The following is a 23,084-nucleotide window of genomic DNA, read 5'->3' as shown; positions in this document are numbered from 1 at the left end:
TAGAGAAGGAAATGGCAACCCACTCCAGTATTCTTGCCTGGAAAATCCCATGGACAGAGAAGCCTGGTGGGCTGTGGTTCAGTTCAGTTCAGTTCAGTTGCTCAGTTGTGTCCGACTGTTTGCAACCCCTTGAATCGCAGCACACCAGGCCTCCCTGTCCATTACCAACTCCCGGAGTTCACTCAGACTCACGTCCATCGAGTCAGTGATGCCATCCAGCCATCTCATCCTCGGTCGTCCCCTTCTCCTCCTGCCCCCCAATCCCTCCCAGCATCAGAGTCTTTTCCAATGAGTCAACTCTTCACATGAGGTGGCCAAAGTACTGGAGTTTCAGCTTTAGCATCATTCCCTCCAAAGAAATCCCAGGGCTGATCTCCTTCAGAATGGACTGGTTGGATCTCCTTGCAGTCCAAGGGACTCTCAAGAGTCTTCTCCAACACCACAGTTCAAAAGCATCAGTTCTTTGGTGCTCAGCTTTCTTCACAGTCCAACTCTCACATCCATACATGACCACTGGAAAAACCATAGCCTTGACTAGACAGACCTTAGTCGGCAAAGTAATGTCTCTGGGGCAGCAAAAGAGTTGTACACAACTGAGCGACTGAACAACAAGGACTTCCCTGGTGGTCCCATGGTTAAGAGTCTGCACTTCCAACTCAGGGGGTGCAGGTTCAATCCCCAGTTGGGGAACTAAGATCCAACATGCTGTGTGGAACTGCCAAAATTTTTATTTGGGCTTCCCATGAGGCTCAGTGATAAAGAATCCATCTGCAATGCAGGAGACTTGCAGGTGACAAGGGCTTGATCCCTGGGTCGGGAAGATCCCTGGAGAAGGAAATGGCAACCCACTCCAGTATTCTTGCCTGGAGAATCCTATGGCCAGAGGAGCCTGGTGGGCTACAGTCTATGGGGTCACAAAGAGTCGGACACGACTGAGCGCACACACACACACAGCCTGTGGGATCACTCACCATTTTGAGTCATAATCTATAATACACTCAGATACCTGGCTTTTTCTCTACCTACTCAAAATGAGAGAAATTTGACTTATTAGTATAATCTATGTAATAATGAATTATATTATAATGCCATTCTATTGTGCTATTTCACTTGAACAAAAGTTTCTGATAGATTTTTGTTCAATGACCAAGAAAAGTAGGTAGGAATATCTGGAAATGCTCGTGGGAAAATTAAAAGAAAGTAAGTGTCAGAGTTTTCTCTGTTGACCCCCACCGTCTATCTGTGCAGTGATCAGACAAAGCCCTCACAGCTCTGTTGTAATGAATCTGTGAGACGATGGACATGAAGATTCCATGTATGAAAACGGTCACTTTGATCATCATCAGCCATGATCATGAATGAATTGAAGGTACTGATAATCAGGTTCGATGTCAAACATTAAATGGTCTGTGACATACATCCTCACCTGGACCACAATCCTCATCTGGATGCCACCGTGACCTCTTTTAAGGAGTGCTGAAAAGGACTGCTTAGAATGAATATGATATGGTCACAGTGTGGCTTCCATGGCTATTTCTGCTGCTTCATCAGGAAGATCTTTCCTTCAGAAAAAAGAAGATATCTATGGACTTCATGATACAGACCCACTGGCCTACTATGTCTATCTCCTTTACCTAAACAGTAAATGTGGGGTTACTTAGCAACCAGTCTTACAGCCACCAAGACTTTATAAATGAAATCAGAGTGGATGGAAATACCTTGTTGATATTCACCAGAGCTAACTGCAGGCAAGTCACATCGAAAGATTCTTCCCAACTTCTGTCCCATCTACAGCCCTTTGCGGGCAATCAACAACATGGTCTCAGTGACAGGAAGAAGTGGAGACATTTTCTATGTGAAATATTTTCATCCAGTTCTTTGAATAATTCTCTATTCACCTGAGAGATGCCAAAAGTGAAAGTCACTAAGTCGTGTCAGGCTCTTTGAGACCCCCATGGACTATAGCCTGCCAGGGTCCTCTGTCCATGAAATTCTTCACTCTTCTCCAAGAAGAGTGAAGTGGGTTGCCATTTCCTTCTCCAGGGGATCTCCCAGACTCAAGGATAGAACCCAGGTCTCCTGCATTGCAGGCAGATTCTTTACTGTCTGAGCCACCAGGGCAGGGTACACACAAAAGTCCATGCTGTATGGATATCTAATGCACATGTACATAAATGTGTATGCCTGTGTGTGCATGTGCAAGAACTCCACGGGGTCATGTATGACCACAGAAAGCTAAATGCAAGAAAGCTTTTAAAGCTTGGATAGGAAAGCTGGGGAGAAAGAGAGAGGGGCAGCAAGAGATCAATGAACAGAACACCCTACAGAGAAAGATGGAGAAGAATAAGCAGGAAGGTGGGGAGCGGTGCGAGGCAGCGATGAATGAGGGACAGTGAAGCCGGAGCAGCGAGGGAGGCAGTCAGTCGGCAGCCCCCGGCCTGCTGCTGCTGCTGGCAGCCGGACAAGAGGGAACAGATTCCAGCAGCAGGGGCTCTAATCTGTCAGCAGCAGTCCCTACATGTGTGATTGGCCAGCCCAGCTTGGGGACCGGTGCCAGTCTGGGCCCACTGACCCCACTGGGCCCTCCTGGAAGAGAATGCGCCACTGAAGAAACCTTGAAGGGCCGGGGAGGGCTTCCTGACCCCCAGCCCCAGCCACTGCCCTCCTCCTCCACCTCTCCGGGTGCCCCTGTCTGCAGCATGGGGTCAGTTCCCTCAGCAAGCCCTTCTGAAGGTCAGCCAGGCCCAACACCCCACTTCCTCCCGATCCTTATCAGCCACACCAGTTCCTGGAGGATTCTTTCCGAGAGATGACCATCTATGCATCCACGACAGCTCCACTGGAGAGGAAACGGAGAAAGGCTCAAACCATTACTTATTTAAAACGTGCGAGGTCTTACAGAGATGCCAAAGCCACAGAACCCTCTCTACTCTCAAGAAGCTTGTGTTCATTAAGCTGACCTTGGCCGGCCGTGGTCCAGCCCTCACTCAGGCTTCCAGCCCATGTCTGTAACCATAAATGACAGCACTAGCGCTTTCTGGCAACTCGCCTCCGTCCTTACCGCCACCCAGCCAGCCTTTATCCTCTGGTGGGAAGAGAGAGCAGATGGAGAAATGACTCCCACTCAATTCCTAAATAACACCAGCTTCGATTCCCATTAACTGTGAATTTGCACCCTTGTCTGGGTAAGAACAAGGGAGCAAGGATCATGGGGACGTTGCCAGACCTGGCCAAAGGTTACCTGGGGAGCCCTGGCTGCCTGCCAGCTCCTCCAAGGCTGTGGTCAGGCGGCCAAGAGGTATGTGTTCTCTGCAGAGTGTGGCTCCTCCCAGTGGGACCCCTGGGTTCTGCCGCTGCCCTGCCTCCAACAGCCAAGGGACAGCTCTGAGATTCTGTCCTCACATTTGTGAAATCCATTCACCATTCCACCTACTCTCTCTCTCTCCCTCGAGAATACGTACCTTGAAAGGGCTGGATGAGATGAGCACCGAGGCCTCTCACAGCTGCGATGATGCTCTGATTCTAAGGGCAGCCAGGGCTTCTTTAAAGCTTGATTACTATGCAGCAGGGGGAGGGGCTGAAATCCAGGTACCCCAGACAGACCCAGGCAACACATTGCCCAAGCCTAGGCTTCGGGCTTCTTACAAAGATAAAATGGGCATAATGGTTCCCGCTTTCACTCATGCTTTTATGCACAAATATTTATCAAGTGCCTACAATGCAGACAACAAAATATTTTAAAATAAAATTTATACAACATGTCAGATAAGTGCTACAGAGAGAAAAAAAGCAAGAGACGGGGACAGGGAGCTTGGGAGGGTGGGAAGGACAAGCTGCCCTTAAAAGGGTGATAAGAAAACGTTTCCCAAGGACATTTGCATGGATCAGGATTTTTGCAGGGATCCAGTTAGATAATCGCACTATGCCAGGTGTGCAGAACGCATTCAGAAAGGCAGTCAACACTGGAGTTATTAACTTTGCCAGCCTGGCTGACAATGGGGCTGCTTTTGAGCATGTACTTATGACCATCTTCTTAACCCTGACCATCGCCACCAACCCACATTCTGAGGCTAAGCGTGCTCTGAGGATGAGTCTGTCTGCTTCCTTCACGGAAAGCCACAGCCCTGCACGGCTCTTGCTTCCTTTCTCCTGAGACCATCCTATTCCTCCCCACAGATCCTGGACCACCTATGCCTTCTCGCCCAGAGCAAGTGGGCATCCCATCCCCTCCCCAAACTGCCCTCAGTGGAATGGAATTCTCTTCCCACTCACTCCCCCTCTCTATTTCCTGCCTTCTCCTCCAAATTGTAAATAATTTTTTAGAGGAGGAAAGAAGAGGGTGAGGAGGAAGAGGAGGAGGAAAACGAAAGAGAAGAAAGAGGAAAGAAACACCAACGGTAACAGTGTGTAATGAAATGTGTTAGTCACTCAGTCATGTTCGACTCTGTGAGGCCCCATGCCCTTCTCAAGGGAATGGCTACCCACTCCAGTATTCTTGCCTGGAGATCCCATGGACAGAGAAGCCCAGTGGGGTACAGTCCATAGTGTCACAAAGAGCTACACACGGCTGAAGCGACTTAGCACGGCACAGGACTGATTCCCTTCTACAAGGGATCTTCCTAACCCAGGGACTGAACCCAGGTTTCCCACGTTGCAGGCAGATTCTTTACCGTCTAAGCCACCAGGGAAACCCCAACTATGTCACTGGTAAGTAACGTCAGCCATAGAATTCAATAGTGACTAAGGAAGGAATCTTGCAGAGGGTCTCAGTGTTAAGCAGTTCAGAATGTTCTTTCCTGAATTTAAGGGAAAGGAGTCAGACTCACTGAAATGACCATCTATATGTCTGACATGAGGAAGGTGAAAGACTACAGAAAAACAGGAGAGCTTGAATAATCCTCACATTCAGCCATTCCTCCATGAATAGTTAAAGCTTGCTTTGCCTGAATTACAATCAGCAATGAATATATCTTTTAGGATTATTAGATTCTTCTGTTATTTTCCCAAATTTCTATTTCCTGCTACACCACTGAGCAGCTAAAGTCTCTCTATACACAGACTGTGCCTTGCCTTACTAAACATTTCTTGTGAAAAATGGAGCTTTCCTTAGGTTCTAGTGAGTGAGTGTGAGTAAAGTCGCTCAGTCGTGTCCGACTCTTTGTGACCCCGTGGACTGCAGCCCACCAGGCTTCTCCGTCCATGGGATTCTCCAGGCAAGAATACTGGAGTGGGTTGCCATTTCCTTCTACAGGGGATCTTCCTGACCCAGGGATGGAGCCCGGGTCTCGGGCACTGGAGGCAGACACTTTAACCTCTGAGCCACCAGGGTAGACTTCTTCAATCAGGTAAAGACCACCATGCCTAACAGTCCACTTAGAACAATGCATTTGTGGAAACTTTTGACTCACATATAAATTCTACGAAATGAACCTATAATAACTATTTGCCTTACCTTCAGTCTGCCTGTGCTTGGCATGCCCCTCATATTTAACAACAATAAGAGATGGGTGGGGCTTCCCAGGTGGCACTAGTGGTAAAGAACCCACATGCCAAGGCAGGAGACTCAAGAGATGCAGGTTCCACCCTTGGTGGGCTATAGTTCACAGGGTCGCAAAGAGTCTGACACAACTAAAGCCACTTATCATGCACACAAGAGATAGGAACACCCAAGCTGGTCTTGCCCACAGTGCCTGAAAACTGACTGACTCGACTCCTAGTTCATTTCTTAACCTCTCAGCATTTTTCAGGCCAGGAGAGTCAAAGAGGCATCCCGTGGGAACGATCCTGCTAACATAATGGTTTGAAGGATGTGGCATGTGCCCCAAGGAGGAAGATCGTGTTCATCACAGCTCTTTTAAAAAGAACCTAACAAAGCACCTTCCTTCACATCCTCATCCCTCAAAGACCTCACTAGGGGAGGATTCTGGCCTTTTGAGATGGCAACTTTCACGGGGAAGGAAGAATTTGGGGGTGGCGGGAGTTAACACAAAACATTTGTTGAGTAGGAAAGCTGAGGACACCAGGGGAAAATAATTAAGCAAGATTCAGGTGGTACCAGTAGTAAAGAATCTGCCTGCCAATACAGGAGATGCAAGAGACGAGGGTTTGATCCCTGGGTCAGGAAGATCCCCTGGAGAAGGAAATGGCAACCCACTCCAGTAGCCTTGCCTGAAAATTCCAGGGGCAGAGGAGCCTTGTGGGCTATAGAACCTGGGATTGCAAACAGCTGGACACATCTGAGCACAGCAACAAGAAGATAAGAGATTTTCTATATTGAGATCTCAAAGAGCAACTGCTCTTTCTACAAGTCCCCAGAGTTGCTATGGATGAAGAACAAGAGTGCTGGGTCCTCAAGACAGAAGGGAAGCCCTGAGGTGAGCAGCAGGTACACCATCAAGTTTCAGAAATATGCTGGCCAAGTACTGGAGGCACACTGAGAAGGAAATTCACCGTCACCTGTTTCCCTAGGGAAATGATAAAGGAAACACACAGATACGTGCCTATTTCTTGTTGCTGTTCAGTGGCTCAGTCGTGTCTCTTTGGGATCTCACGGACTGCAGCACTCCAGGTTCCCTGTCCTTCACCATCTCCCAGAGTTTGCTCAAACTCATGTCCATTGAGTCGATGATGCCATCCAACCGTCTCATCCTCTGTCATTCCCTTCTCCTCCTACCCTCAATCTTTCCCAACATCAGGGTCTTTTCCAAAGAGTTGGCTCTTCATGCCTACTAAAAGCTACCAATCTTCTCTAGCTCAGGGGAATAAGAGAGGCTTTAGACAACTTGCCTGATCACTTCTTAAACACTTCCAGATCATCTGGTAGCAAAAGGTTTTCAGGCTTCTCTGGGCAACTAAGATTCTTCACTTCAAGAATGTATGGCATAAGAAATTCTCCAACTCTTTCAACCAAATAAAGTTCCCAGTTGGAACAAAATGTTCTCAGCATGTCTTGGTATAAGGGCTCTGTACTACATTTACTAATAAGGCATAGATGAATGCTATAAAGTTCTAACAGAAAATGAATTCCTATCAGTATACCAAGTAGGATTGTCATACTTGGCCAAAAAAGAAAAAATAATACAGGAGCCCTGATACATTTGAATTTCAGATAAACAACACATTATCTTTTAATATTAGTATGTCCCATGCCATAATTGAGTCAGACTTATGCTTACAAAAATTCGTCATTTATCTGAAGGTCAAATTTAACTGGGTTTCTGTACTTTTCTTACAATCCTGGTAAACAGCTTTGTCCAGGAGTCTGTCTGGATATAGGCACCAGGCTTCCAAGAGCTAAGAAGTTATTAATAAGGAATTTGGATTGATGGGGGATAAATAACATTCATTTGACAGTGAAGGAAATAGCTCATTTTAAGGATTCTTTCTGAGAATGCTTATATATCATTAAAAAAATTTTTTTTCCTCCTGCAACTAACAAGTGCGTGCATGCTCAGCCAGTCAGTCATGTCCGACTCTTCACAACCCCATGGACTATAGCCCGCTAGGCTCCTCTGTCCATGGAATTTTCCAGACAAGAATACTTGGGTTGCCATTTCCTCCTTCAAGGGAGCTTCCTGATGAAGGGAGTGAACCAGAGTCTAGTATCTCCTGCACTGGCAGGAGAATTCTTTACCACTGAGCCACCTGGGAAGCCCAAATAACAAGTAAATCCCTTTGAATATGTGTTTCTGTTTGGGATTCAGGGAGAGCATAGAGCCTTCTGTCTGTGTTCCCCAAGTTAAGACTTAGGAACGTCCCTCATGTGGAAAGAATGCCACAGTCTCGTCAGGTATGAATGAGGGCCTTCCCTCCCCTTGCAGTATTGCTGGGGATGGATGGACTACAGGGTCTGTGAATGCTCCTGGGTTTTCAGAAGGTGAGGCAAGAAGCCATTTTCTGACTCTGTATTCCTGGTGCCAACCAGGGGCTGCGTGCCCCCCGGATATATCCCGAGGAGCCTTCCTGGGGCTGCTGCTGTTTCGGGGAGCTAAGCATCAGGCCAAAGGAAAAGTCCTCCTTGGAAAACAGCTCAGCATCTGCAACAATTCATTTGCAAGATTTCCTGCTGTGGCTAAATGCAGTGGCTGCTTGGTTTGTTATTTAAAAGAGTGACCCTAGTGAGACCAGAGCTCTGATGGGAGTGGGGAGGGGCTGATTTCAGATCAGGAGGAGGAGGAGCACTGAGGATGCCTAATTTGAATTCCACTGATGAACTGAAAGAGTCCCTGTTAGTCAATCCCAATCCTTTCTGGATCCTAATAGAAAAACTATTCGAATACTAGTGTTCAAATACTAAGAGAGGCTAGGCATTGGATTCTAGAGCCAGGGGCAGCTGCACTGGGGAGAAGGGGAAGGAAAAGGCAACGGAGAAGTGTGTGGGCTAAGGGTCCACGGACAGGGGAGATATCCTGTCCAGGGGAGATGCCCAGCAGACAGTCAGAGACAGAAGCCTGGAAGAGTCAGGGAACAGGAGCAGAAGAGAACCTTCACGGAGGAAACAGTGCAGATGCGCTCTGGTAAGCCTGCTGAGCCCTTTACATGGGGCACTTGGCAAATTGAGGGAGGACGGACTGTCTCTCTGCTCTGCACCGGTCTCAATGAAAGTGTGAATAACCTGCACTGTGCCATCTTTGCTCTGTTTAGGACCACTGTGCACAAGAAGGTGGAGGTGAGCATTTGTGGTCCTCTTGACAATAAGCTTTAAGCAAGGAGGACGGAGGACTGGGACTTCCCTGGTGGTCTGGTGGTTAGGACTCTGAGCTTTCACTGCCTAGAGCCCAGGTTTAATCCTTGGTGGGGCTACCAAGATCCCATTTTGTGGACAAAAAAAAAAAAAAAAAAAGCACAGAGAATGAAACAGGCTGCCTTCCTGAGTGGCCAGAAAAGATGGCAACAAGGTTAAGAACAATTATGGTTTCAAAGATATGGTGATTGGAGACCAGGCTTCACAGATAACTTTTACAGTCTAACATGAAGTCAGCCAGATGAGAGGTACTATCTTCAGATGGCAGCTTACCTAGAGGAAGTTTTAAGATAAAAGCAGGCATTCCTAAACCGTATTCATGGACCCTAAGGTAATACCCACTTGACTTCCTTGGGTTCTTTGGCAGATGTTTTCATCTCGCTATTCCTTCATTATTAGTTTTGGTCTTCATGAACAAATATTTGGAAAAATCATCTGAATCAGATTTGAATTTAACACTGACAATGAGGAGAAAGCATGAATGTACAGAACTGAACACAGAGTAAGATTTTAAAGGGAACGCCCCTTGTCTTGAAAAGAGGAGCAGAGCAGAGACGCTCCTGCGGGGCAGGGAGGTACTGGGTGATGGGCATCTCGGAGATACGTCCTGCATTCGATCCAAGGATCGTTCTCATGCTGCATGAACAAGGCAGACAGAAGCGTCCCTGATTCCACGCAGTGTACAGGGAAGAGAGGTGATAAAGCACATAATGACGATCGTCGTTATTGGAAGGGCAGAGGATGCAGGCCAGGTGTGTAACAGAGTGATGGCAGCCCAGGGCTTGGCTTGCAGAGGAAGGGATGCCAAGACTGAATCCTGAGGGACGATGAAAACGGGGCAGGAGAAGAGGGCAGGGGCACCTGGGGAGCACACTTAGGCAGCAGTAGGGGCTGGAAGGGAGGGAGGGCATGGTAGGTTCAGCCTGGCAGGAAGGTGGCATTGAAGAGAGAGAACTGCAAGAGACAGTTTTGGAAAGCCAAGAAGGCTCACGCTGTGGAAGACTCTATAAACCATATTAAGGAGCTGGGACTTTATTACAGGAGCAATGAAAAGCTGCTGAAAGGTATTAAGCACGAGAGTGATGAAATCACATTTTCATTTTAGATCACTCTGACTGCAGAGGAGATTTAAAAGAAGCAGAACTGGGAGCCAGAAGGTGTTTAGGAGGCCCTGTAGCAATGCGAGTCAGCAGAGGTGGGCTGGGATGCAGCGCACGGGTCAAAGTAAGAGAAGGCTCTCCAGGGAGAACCCACAGACAAGGTCATGGTTGGCTGGGGCACCAAGGACATCCTGGATATTTTTATTGTAGGCACTGGGTAATAAGAGGTACTCTTTATAAGGGGCTTCCTGGGCGGCTCAGTGGTAAAGAATCTGCCTGCCAGTGCAGGAGACCCAAGAGATACAGGTTCAATCCCTGGGTTAGGAGATCCCTTGGAGAAGGAAATGGCCATCCACTCCAGTAGTCTTGCCTGGGGGAATCCTATGGACAGAGGAGCCTGGCAGGCTATAGTCCATGGGGTCACAAAAAGTCAGACACAACTTAGCGACTAAATAACAACATCCCTTTATAAGAGGTGCCAATTTCGCTAGAAGAGCGTGGGGAGGGTTGATGGAAGATAAGACAGCAGTTGAGCTCTGGATATGGTGTGCTCTAGGGCTCACAGCATCCAAAGGAGAACAGATGTGGTCATGGTTAGAGGGATACATATGGGGCTCAAGGGAGACTCTGCAGCCAGAGACATCAATTTGGGGGAATTTACAGACATTGCACTCTTGGCAACGGATGAGAAATCTAGCAGAGGGGCTAGGACAGAACCCTGAGAGGCACCAACATTTAAGAGACGTGTAAAGAAACAAACAAGCTGGGAGGCCAGGACAGATCTGCCAGGAAGGCAGGAAGAAAACCAAGACAGTCTTTAGCAACAAGTGGGAATAACGAGGGATGACAGAGAGAGCAGGGAGTTCAAGGCGGGGGAATGCCAGGGCTGGATCCCAGGTCCAGTCACAGAGAAACTACCTTTAGTTCCAACTCTGAACTGGGAACGTAGTTGAGAGGCTATGGAGTTCAAGTCCCTTCCAGAAGTCAAATAAGCATTAGTCGGTACACATTCAACCTCCTATAAATACAATATATTTGAACCTCTCCAGAGTACACTTTCTAATATTTTATTTTTTTTAAGCTGGGTGGAGGGTACCTGAGTATGAATTAAGTTTTTCTGAATATGTTTCTATGTGTCTGATATAGTTTACAATAAAGGTGAAATGGATACCCAAAATACATTGTTGAGTGAAAGAAAGTAAGGTTATCGAACAGTATGTCTGGTTAGAGTTTCATTTATGTAAAACTGTAGATTCATCTCCACACAGGGACACATGCATAGGGAGCTAGTTAGAAAGATGGCCATTGATTATTTCAGCAATGATTGTTTCTTCAGATTTAAGGTCTTTACTTTTGGCGGGGGGCCTCTTCCATATTATTTGAATTTTTATTGGCATATAATTGCTTTACAAAGTTGTGTTAGTTTCTGCTGTACAATGAAATGAATCGGCTATTGGGCTTCCCAGGTGGCTCAGTGGTAAAGAATCTGCCTGCCAGTGCAGAAGATGCAGGAGACACCGGTTCCACCCCTGAGTTAGGAAGAGCCCCTGGAGAAGGGTCTCCCTCTTGGACCCCTCTCCCACTCCGCAACATCCCACCCATCTAGGTCACCACTGTAGCAGCTTTAGACAAATAACAAGACCACAGAAGCAGGTACAGAACCTGTACCTGACTCGTTTATACAATGGCCCCTATGAGGATGTCCTGCCAAAAAGCTGGATTCTAACTGTAACCCGCCAGGCTTCTCTGTCCATGGGGAGGGGTGAGGCCAGGGAAGCAGAATTCCACCCATATCTTCTCATTCAGTAAACCTGAACAAGGGCAACCATAAAAGTTTTCTCTATAATGGTGCTCTCACTTAATCTCAAAGGCAGAGAGAGGAGAAGCAAAAAAAAAAAAAATTTAATTAAAAAAATTTTTTTATGTAATAATAATAAAAACAATAAATGTTCAATGAGCCAAAAAGAAAAAGACATCACCATACATGTAACATCTATTTCTGTCATATTTGTAATGTCATATCTGTAAAGACAAACTATTAATAACTAATTCCTGGTGGTGAGCACACTGTTATTTGTTGTAAAATTCTTTGTATTTACTAATTTTTTAACTTTTTTCAATAAAATCAAGAGTATTTATTAAAAAACAAAAATAAGCCAAGGGACAAACTCTCTTCACGTGCCTACAGACTCAGGTACAGCATCATCCCGAAGGTAAGGAGCCAGTCCTCTCTCACATCTATGCCTGTCTCATCTTTCCCAGTGATCAGGTGTGTAGCCATCGGAGAGATCTGTGTTCAACTCCAAACTCAACCTCTTAGTTTCAGCATGACCTTAGACAGCTTACACCTACAAGCCTATTCTTTTATATCCTAAAATGCAAGCAATTTTCAAAAGCTGCCTGGTAGAGTTGTTGCCTTGAGGGTTAAATGAGGTTGAACACACAAAACTCTTAAGAGGAAGACCAGGCATGTGGGAAGCAATCGAGAAGGAGGGGAGCTGTTCTGTATTTCTTAAAACAAGAACAACCGCACAGCAAGCTCTGAAGCTGGGTTGCCCCCACCGTCACTGGCCCTCCCAGTGGGCAGCCTTCAACCACAGACACGGTGAACTGCTCCTCCCAGCACGTGAACCTCCGACCCGGTCTCAGGAGCTCCCCTCCAACGGCCACAGTCGGTGCGTCGTCTGCCGCGCTCACCTGTTCAGCATATTGGACTGGTAGATCCTCTTCTCGTGGGTGTTGTAGCAGCTGCTCTTGGGCTCGGGGATGAAGCTGTGTTCCGACAGCATGTCGGAGGCCGCGGTGGTGATGATGGCGATCCCGTCCCTCACTCTGGCAGGGAGGCCGTAGTCCCACTCGTCGTAGGACACAGAGACCAGGCCGGTGGGGAACTCCGAGGGCACTGTGTCCGTGTCCCCCGCCACCAGACTAGGCACAATCCACGTGTAGCCATAGCCGGTCAGCCCTACTGAGTTAGCCACTTCGAAGATGTAGGTGGCCTCTTCCTTAGTACAGTAAAGAAGAATGATGGGGCTCTGAAGTTTCTTGAGCTGGTTCTGGATTTTAGAATCCCCATCGTCCAAGGACATGTCCAGCAGAAGGACCTCCTCCAGCTCCCAGCCCACGAAGCTGTTCTCGATGGTGCTGCGAATCTTGTTGACAAAGTCCTGGTAGCCAGGGAAGTAGGTGGTGACGATAGAGAAGATGTACCAGTCATACTCCTCCATGATGTTGAGCATCACGGAAGCCTGCTGTTCAATGGATGGGCCGAACTGGAAGAACATGGAGGATTCATCCTAGAGTGGGAAACATAAAGAAAGAAAAAGAGAGAGAAAAGTCAAAATAAAGATGGTGAGGGAGAGCCTGAACCAGCTGGACACAGAGGTTTGTTTGTGTCAATTACTCTTTCCACACTGATGCCTTTAAAGAGGGATATGTTTGAATTGCAAACATCTGTAATACTCTCCTCCTTAAAACCTTCCCCTGGAGAAAACCAACCTGGGTCTAGGCTCTCTTTGAAGTCCTCGAGGCTACTGCAGAGCCCCAGACAGCCTCTCAAAATCAAATATGTTAGTATTTCCAGAGCAAAATGTAGGAAGAGTCACAAAAAGCAGGATAAAGACTAAATGGCCTCATGTCAGTTGAGGTCAGGGTTTGCTGTCAAATGAGTTATATAAACACAAACTTGCTCTTTCCAATTTTTGAGACTTTTGGATTCATCACTTGTGGGTGTGTTTCATTCAATTCGGGGAATAATCTGAAATGCCCTCAATCTGCCCTTAAATCTACCTCAAGTAGGAAGGGGGCAGGTGAGTGGTCCAGCAGGTGAGTGGCACTCAGGTATGGTGAGCTGGGAAGTGCACTGTAGCACAAGATTTGATCTCTGCATTGTCTATAAAGACAGAACTGTTAAATGAATAGCACATGGAGTTTTCTCTCTGTCTTCTACTCTGGTAATGAGGCATATAGGTTAGAATGAGGCACAGTCAGTCTATGTAAGCTACAAGTTACAATGACTTGTCTTCAAGGTCATCTGTGATTAAGGCTGTATTCGAGAACAGCGTATAGAGAATAGCTCTTTCTCTTTCTTCTATAATGCCAAGGGTCTCCGTCTGACCTGTGTATTACACACAACCCTCTGTCAATTCTAAGCATCTTATGTTTTCTCCCACTTTGTGAGGGAGAAGCCCTTTTACATTTCTCCCATGTGAAGCTGTATTCCACCTGCCATTTCATGTCAGGCCCTGCGTTTTATCTCCATCTTACAGCTAGAAGAATCTGAAACCACAAAATGAAGACCCTCTCAGCCTCGTCCTTCTGTTTCAGTCTATTTTCCCCTGATTTCCTCCTGGGTAATGGCATCTCTTTTCTTGGTCAGTGGCCCCTGTCTCCTATCTGATGGTTTATCTCCATTGTATAACTATCCAAGCTAACAAAATTGTGTTTTTAATTCAAAGGGGGCAGTGCTTTTTTATCCCCAAAACCAGAGCTTTGAAGCATGGTTACAAGAGATCAGGCTTTTAAACAAAATGATGCAGTGATTTCTTAGTTCAGAAACATATTGTTGTACAGCTGAGAAATTGCTGAGTATTTTTTGGGCACTCGCTATTGAAAAAAAAATGCAGGCTGGGAGATATCCAGCTGGTATCCAAAGACCCTGATTCGGCAGCAAGAGCTGCCAGCCCGAGGCTCTGCCAGGGCTGGGTGTGCTTCACGTGCCTTGAACTCTTCACATTTTCTTCCAAGTGATCCAAATGAAACAGGAGCTGCTCAGTCATGTGGGGTTAATTCCTTCTGCTATGGGTAAAATGGTGCTTATAATGGCTCCCTCCTCTGGCTTAAACATACAGTCCAAGAGGAGCCTCTTAGGATCATGGAACTGAGGGATATAGAGAGGGTGGGGTACCAGGAATGCATGGGGAGGGAATGGAAATTATTTCAGAATAAAAGAAAGCCCAGGGCCAGATGGCTTCACAGGTGAATTCTACCAAAAGTGTAGAGAACAGCTAACACCTATTCTGTTCAAACTCTTCCAGAAAACTTCAGAGGAAGGAAAACTCTTAAACTCATTCTATAATGCCACCATTACCCTGATACCAAACCAAAGACGCCACACACACACAAACATTACAGGCCAATCTCACCAATATACATGGATGCAAAAATCTTCAACAAAATTCTAGCAAACGAAATCCAACAACACATTAAAAAGCATCGTTATCAAGTGGGCTTTATCCCAGGGATGCAAGGATTCTTTGATATATGCAAATCAATGAATGTGACACACAAAATTAACAAACTGAAAGATAAAATGATTATCTCAATAGATGCTGAGAAAACTTTGGACAAAAATAAGCATCCATTTATGATTTAAAAAAAAAACAAAACTCTCCAGAAAGTAGGCATTAAAGGAATATACCTCAACATAATAAAGGCCATACATGACAAACCCACGGCAGATATTATTCTCAGTGGTGAAAAACTGAAAGCATCTCCTCTAAGATCAGGAACAAGACAAGGGTGCTCATTCTCATCTCTATTATTCAACCTAGTTTTGGCAGTCCTAGCCACAGCGACCAGAGAAGAAAAAGAAATAAAAAGAATCCAGATTGGAAAAGAAGAAGTAAAACTCTCACTGTTTACAAATGACTGACACTACATATAGAAAACCCTAAAGATGCCACCAGAAAATTATTGGAGCTAAGGGTAAAATGGTGTTTATAATGGCTCTCTCCCCTGGCTTAAACAGACAGTCAAAGAGGAGCCTCTAAGGACTATAGCAAAGTTGCAAGATATAAAATTAATACTCAGAAATCCCTTGCATTCCTACACGGAACAGAACAGTGATTTTTTTTTTTTTTTTAATGCACCCAGCCCCTGCTCCTCGTCTTCCACTTCAACGCCAAGTATGCACTGCTCTTCAGGTGACACTGACCTTGCTCTTGGGTTACAATATAGTGTGGGAATCCAAGACAGCAAAGCTTAATTATGACAAGACTTGTCAGGGACCCACAGAAAACCACAGTAACAGGAAAAGAAGGCCCGTGACAGAACAACTTACCCAGAATGGTTGTGATCACTTTAAAGTGACAGCCATGTGTTTTCCTTGTTACTTTCAGCTAAACTGGGGAGTTTGGGAGATTCTCAAATGAGATGTATTATCACTTGAGTTTTCACCAGCCCAGTGGACATGACTAAGGGACAGATGCATCCAAATATACCTTAAAATCCACAGGCGTAGGATTAGATGGGTAAAACTACTGCCCATTCTATGCTAAATGAACATATCACAAGGAGGTTCTTGAACACCCACAAAGCTCCAGCCACAGTGAAGCCACAGCTGATTCCAAAACACAGCTAGAGATAGCCTTGAAGGAAAACCCATGGGCATCCATAGTCAATGAGCCCATGCTAATGAGACTGAATTTATTTTTATTTATTTTTATTTTTTTTTTAATTTTAAAATCTTTAATTCTTACATGTGTTCCAAAGACAGCCAATCTACTGTATCCCAACCTGACCCTCTCCTTTTGAGTCTTCTCTTAAAACTCCCTCACAAAAATAAATGAGCTCTTAAAGAAACTGCCAGCTATTATGTGAAGAAAGCCAATAAACAGTGAAAGTAAAAAAAGGAAAAATTAATATGGTTTCAAGTTACCTCCACCACATCCTTATCTTACCTACTAATTCTATCATCTTCCACGATCATCCTTTTCTGATTTCCTCCACTCCTGTCAATGCCCAGTTCAACCATCTTATCTTGCCAATCCTTCATTAAATAAGGAGGCCTTACAAGGCGATTTTATCTGGGGCACCAAGAGGAGGTTAATGAAACCAAATGGGAATCAAGAGACAAAGTTATAGCTTGGACAAATGTTTCCTGGTATAATGAGTGGTCCAGCATTATTAATTTAGTTGACACATCAATCTGGTATATAGCAGTCGGGAATGGAACAGCTCTTTTTCAACAAAGCTTTGGGCTAACTATAAGTTGTAAGCAGTGACAGCCTTTGCAAATTATGGTCACAGCCACAAATCAAAGAGCAATCTTGATGTGTGCATGGAGTGGAAAGGACTGTGGCCATGCATCCATCTTGGCAGGCTCCCAGCATGCACTGTGATCACCACAAGAAGTAGCATCTTCTAGGATGAAGGACAGGGATATAACTCAGCGTACTATGCTTCCCCACTAACATTTTTATCTCCTGCTGTCATTACAAAATGTTATGTGCACAGGTCCTTGGAGCAGTCTCCTCAGATTCCCAGTCAAATTTATTATATGTATGTACTTCTTCAACTTGCCTCCAGAGCACCTTTAAAGCAGTCCAAGATAAAGGGTTGCCATGACTGATAGGTGCAGCCAGCACAGGGAAGCTACGATGGGACATTAGAGCCTGTCAGTCTGGAACTGTTATGGTGAACCCCATCATGTCGGTGTTCATGGTGTTTATTTGCTAATAAGAAGAAACAAAAACAAGTACTATTTTCATTCTACTAACTGCCTCAGAAAATTGCTGCCTGGAAAATTAGCAGTACATGAGATTCTTCTTCTACATCACTGAGATCCCTTACAGATTTGCTTCAGACATAAAGGATATACTAGCAATGGCGTTCAGCTGCCAGTTCACCGTGGGAACTGCCTCAGCTGAAGAGAACCCCCTCACCCAAAGTGGATAGAGTGCACGGAGTGACCGGTGGTCATGGAGTCTAAAGACCTGGTCCTCCTGCCTTAATTCTGGGCAACTCTGAAGGATGTGTCTGTCTTCAGAACTTCCCACAAGGTTCCGTTAATACTGCATCAAAGGACTTCCTCGGTGCTCCAGTGGTTAGGAGTCTGCCTGCCAATGCAGGGGACACAGGGTCCATTCCTGGGCCAGGAAGATCCCATATGCTGCAGGGCCGCTAAGCCAGCGCACCACAATTAGTGAAGCCAGTGAGCCCTGGAGCCCATGCTCTGCCACAAGAGAAGTCACCGCAATGAGAAGCCGGCACACCGCAGCTAGAGTGTAGCCCTTGATCGCAGTAACTAGAGAAAGCCTGCGCACATCAACAAAGACCCAGCACAGTCAGAAATAAAGAAAGAAAATACTGTCTCACACTGTATTTCTCCCTCTGTCTACTCCTGCCCTTCCATTCAGGGCGTGTGGGACTGGAGAGCATTCACTCCTAAACCTCCTATGCACCAGCTTCACTTCAGATCACCTTCTCAGGGAACCAAGCTGGAGACTTTATCCATTTCCCTTTTCCAATGTGGAAAAGCGACAGCTTGAAAGTGAGCATGGTTATCTGTTTGCAGACATAAAAACGACGTACATGGCAGAAAACTAAGTCTCTGCCCATTGGCTCCAGAGGAGAACGCTGGGACCAGTGAGCAGACATAGTAAAAGGCACCATTGGGCTCAATGCAGAAAGCACATGTGCAACAATCATAGCTGTTTAAAATGAAATGGGCCTCGTAAGGTAAGGAGCTTGCTGTCGTTATGAACATTCAAAAAGGAGCTGGATTATTAACAGATAAAGGGATTCTCCCCAGCACTCCATGCGGAAAATGCCAGGCTCATCTCTCAGGCCTATTTCAACAGTCAGCTTTTTTTACGTGTATTGTCTTTTCTGACGCTCCCAAGTCAATTCTCTTTTCTCTGTGCTTTCACAATATTTTATACATGCCCCATCACCATATTTATTTATTTAAAAAAATTTAATGAAGTATAATTGATGTACAATATGATATAAATTATAGGTGTGCAATACAGTGACTAACAACTTTAAAAGTTATACTCCATCTATAGTTATTATAAAATACTGGCTATATTCCCCGTGTTGTACAGTGTTTTCTGCTGGCTTATTTTATACCTCATAGTTAGTAGCTGTTACTCCCTTACCCCTATACTGCCCCTCCGTACTTCCCTCTGTGGGAATCACTACTTTCTTCTCTGTATCTGTTTCTTTTTTGTTGTTATATTCACTAAGTAAGTAAGTAAGTAAAGTCACTCAGTCGTGTCCGACTCTTTGTGACCCCGTGGACTGCAGCCCACCAGGCTCCTCAGTCCATGGGATTCTCCAGGCAAGAATAATGGAGTGGGTTGCCATTTCCTTCTCCAGGGGATCTTCCCAACCCAGGGATCGAACCCGGGTCTCCCGCATTGGAGGCAGACGCTTTAACCTCTGAGCCACCAGGGAAGGCCTGTTATATTCACTAGCTTGCTGTATTTTTTTTTTAGATTCTACATATAAGTCATATTATTCAATACTTACCTTTCTTTGTCTGACATCTCATTTAACATAATACTCTTCAAGTCCATTCCTATTGATGCAAATGGCAAATTTTCATTCATTTTTATGGCTGAACTGTATTCCATTGTGTGTGTGTGTATATATACACACTCACAGACTACAACTTATTTATCCATTCATCTGTTGATGGTCACTTAGGTTGCTTCTATATCTTAGCAAGTGTACATGAGGCCGCCATGAACACTGGGATACACGTGTCTTTTTAAATTAGTGTTTTGGGTTTTTTCAAATATATACCCAGGAATAGAACTGCTGGGTCTTATGGTAGTTCTTTTTGCCTTTTGATACTGTTCGTGGTGTTCTTGCAACAAGCTTATTAGAGTGGTTTGCCATTCCTTCCTCCAGAGCTGTGGTTTTTCCAGTAGTCATGTGTGGATGTGAGAGTTGGACCATAAAGAAGGCTGAGTGCCGAAGAATTGATGCTTTGAACTGTGGTGTTGGAGAAGACTCTTGAAAGTCCCTTGGACTGCAAGGAGATCAACGAGTCAATCCTAAAGGAAATCAACTCTGAATATTCATTGGAAGGACTGGTGCTGAAGCAGAAGCTCCAATACTTTTGTCTACCTGATATGAAGAGCAGACTCATTGGAAAAGCCTGTGATGCTGAGAAAGACTGAAGGAAAAAGGAGAAGAGAGCAGCAGAGGACGAGATGATTAGATGGCATCACCAACTCAATGGACATGAGTCTGAGCAAACTCCAGGAGACAGTGAAGGACAGGGAAGCCTGGCGTGCTGAAGTCCATCGAGTGGCAAAGAGTCAGACACGGCTTAGGGACTGAAGAACAACGACAGCAATGGTAGTTCTATTTTTATTTTTTTAAGGACCTGCCATACTGTTTTCCATAGTGACTGCACCAATTTATATTCCCACCAACGGTGTTTGAGGATTCCCTTTTCTCATGGGAAGCATATATGCATGCTTCGTCCCATTAAAAAATGTGCATTTCTCAAGAGCAGGAATTGCACCTTATTCATCTCTGAATCTCCAGGTGGCACGTGAAAAAAATTTAAATGTTTGTTGTATTAATATTACAAAGTACATTCCTTTGTTGGGTGGGAGATGAGCTGAAATGACCTTGATGGTCTCAACTGGTTCCAAATTTCTATGCTGATGGCACATGTCTGCAGTTATGCCTGAATGGTTGTGCACTTGTACAAAAAGTGAAGGGGATCTACCCTGGAGCCAGCCCAAGAGGCAGGAAGTGTACCAGTCATTTCTTCATTCTTCTCTACGGCAAATTCCATGAAGCATCATCTATACTTCTTCCAGCTCTTCTCCCGTTCCTTCTTGTACTAATTCCAATCACACTTCCAACACCACTCCTCCTCCCCAAAAGATCGTCTTGTGAAATGCAGTAAACTCTAACGTCCATCTGCAGCCTTTGACTTGGGTCATCACAGGCTCCTCAATATGCTCTCGTCCCTTGGTTTCCAGGGCTTCATATTCACTTGACTTTCCTCCTAACTTACTGGTAGCTGTTCTCCCATCTCCTTTGCTGGTTCCTCCTCTTCCTTCTGATCTTTCGAAGCGGGCGTGCCCCAGAGTCAATCCTTGATCCTCGTTTTGTTCCCCTTCTCAGAAATCTCACTCAGTTTCCTGATTTAAATCCCATTTCGATGCCGATTGCTCTCACACTTCTTTCTCCAAAACTTCAAACTGACACATCAAACTGCCTATTCTACATCCCCATTTGGATATCTCTGAACATATCCAAAATGGAAATGTTTCCAATTTCAGTTCAAGGCAATTCTCTCCTCCTACTGACAACTCCTCTCTTTCTTTGGACTTCTACATCCAATCAGCCAGGACACCTTGACTGCCTTACCTTCAAAAGGCTGTCCATTGAGAGCCTTTGACCACCCACGTTGTTTGAGCCACCCTCATCCTTCACCTGTCATTGAAAGGCCTGCTAACTGGCCCTCCTGCCTCTGCCCCAGTCTCATGTACAACAAAGAAGCAAGATGATTCTTTGAAAGCTTAAATCATAAGATGCTATCTTTGGTCCCAAATCTTCAATGACTTCCCAACTCACTAAAAGGAAAAAGCTGACACCCAGGATTGGAACCCCACTGGCCCTCAGATCCCACCTTCTCCAACTCTACCTCTCACTGTCCTCCAAGCATGCTGATTGCTCTTAAATACACTAATTCCCACCCCAGACCTTTACTCAAGCTATAGCCTCTGCCTGAAACACTTCATCCAGCTTCCCAGGTACCCACAGGGCTAACACACACACCTGGTACAAGTCTTCACTAAAACCTCACCTTCTCAACAAAGCTCAATCCTGAGCCTGTGATATGATACAACAGTCACTCTCTCCCATCAAAGGTAGGCCTGAGTCCTCTTATCCTGCCAACATATGAAACCTACTCTTAATTATGAATCCACTTTTGATTTTTGCCAAAGCATTCATTTACCACCATCAAACATAATACAATGTATTTATCATGAATGTTTGCCTGTTCCCAACTAAATGTGAACACCATGAAGGCCGGCATCAATTTATTTGTTTATTGCTGTAACTCAGCACCTAGAATGGGCCCTGGCCCAAAGTGGACTCTCAGTAAACAGCTGGTGAATTTTAAAAAGTAGTAATTTGCCATTGTTTGTGTTTGTATTTGTTCACATTTTTCTGTGGGGGTGTAGGGTTCATGTATCTTTTCTAGTTAGTGTGTTCGCATTCTTTAGATAAATACCCAGAAGTAGAACTGCTGGGTCATACGGTAGATCTATGTTCAATTTTTTGAGGAACCCCCATACTGTTCTCCAGAGTGGCTATACCAGTTTACATTCCCACCAATAGTACCCAAAGGCTCCCTCTTCTCCACATCCTCACCAACACTTGTCATTTCTTGTCTTTTTAATAATAGTCATTCCAATAGGTATGGGCTCCTACCTTACTATAGTTTTGAGTTGATTTCCCTGAAGATGTGTGATGCTGAGCATCATTCATGTGCCTGTTGGCCATCTGCATGTTCAGAAAAACATCTATCCAAGCCCTCTGCCCAGTTTTTAATCATATTGTTTGCTTTTTTGCTATTGAGCATTATGAGTTCTTTATGTGTTTTATATATTAAAACCTTATCCGATATATGATTTACAAATATTTCTCCCATTCAGTAGGTTGCCTTTTCATTTTCTTGATGTTTTCCTTTGCTGTGCAGAAGAAGCTTTTTAGTTTGATGTAGCACCACTTGTTTATTTTTGTTTCCGTATTACTCAGCCATAAAAAAGAATGGAATCTTGCCATTTGTGACAACATGGTTGGACCTTGAGGGCATTATGCTAAGTGAAATAAATCAGGCAGAGAAAGACAAATACCATATGATTTCACTTATATGTGGATTCTTAAAAAAAAAAAAGCAAACAAATCAAAATGGAACCAAAAAAGAAAAACAAAAAAAGCTAAGCTCATAGATACAGAGAACAGATTGGAGGTGGCCAGAGGCAATGGATGGGGAGTAGGTGAAATGGGTGAAGGAAGTCAATGGTACAAAGTTCCAGTTATAAAATAAATACATCATTGGGATGTAACGTACCACATGATGACTACAGTTAATAACATGATACTGCATATTTGAAAACTGCTAAGAGAGTAAACCTTAAAAGTTCTCATCACAAGGAAAAAAAGTTTTGTAACATGTTTGGGGAGGAACGGTAACAACACTTGCTGTGATCATTTCACAGTGTTCACAAATACGGAATCATTATATTGCATGCTCAAAATACAATATAAAATTACATATCAATTACACCTCAATTACAAGAGTGGCAGTTGATGTTGCCTCCAGATAATGCTCATGCAGGCATGCTAAGTCGCTTTAGTCGGGTCTGACTCTGTGCAACTCCGTGGTTTGTAGCCCTCCAGGCCCCTCTGTTCATAGGATTTCCCAGGCAAGAACACCAGAGTGGGCTGTCATGCCCTCCTCCAGGGTATCTTCCCAG

The 23,084-nt window shown here is 45.0% G+C and overlaps 1 protein-coding gene across 1 annotated transcript in view; it reads right to left on the bottom strand.

Annotated features, from left to right (window-relative positions):
- Positions 1–23,084, bottom strand: part of GRIN2B (glutamate ionotropic receptor NMDA type subunit 2B) — a 356,416-nt gene that overhangs the window by 219,481 nt on the left and 113,851 nt on the right. Inside the window, exon 2 of the mRNA XM_052640245.1 lies at positions 12,541–13,139. Within this exon, the coding sequence (XP_052496205.1) occupies positions 12,541–13,139 (599 nt within the window). The remainder of the gene's footprint in view (positions 1–12,540; positions 13,140–23,084) is intronic.

This window comes from Budorcas taxicolor, chromosome 5, assembly GCF_023091745.1.
Source record: "Budorcas taxicolor isolate Tak-1 chromosome 5, Takin1.1, whole genome shotgun sequence".
Lineage (NCBI taxonomy): Eukaryota > Metazoa > Chordata > Mammalia > Artiodactyla > Bovidae > Budorcas > Budorcas taxicolor.
Note: the sequence above shows the minus strand (reverse complement) of the source record. Positions and strands in the feature narration are given on the sequence as shown.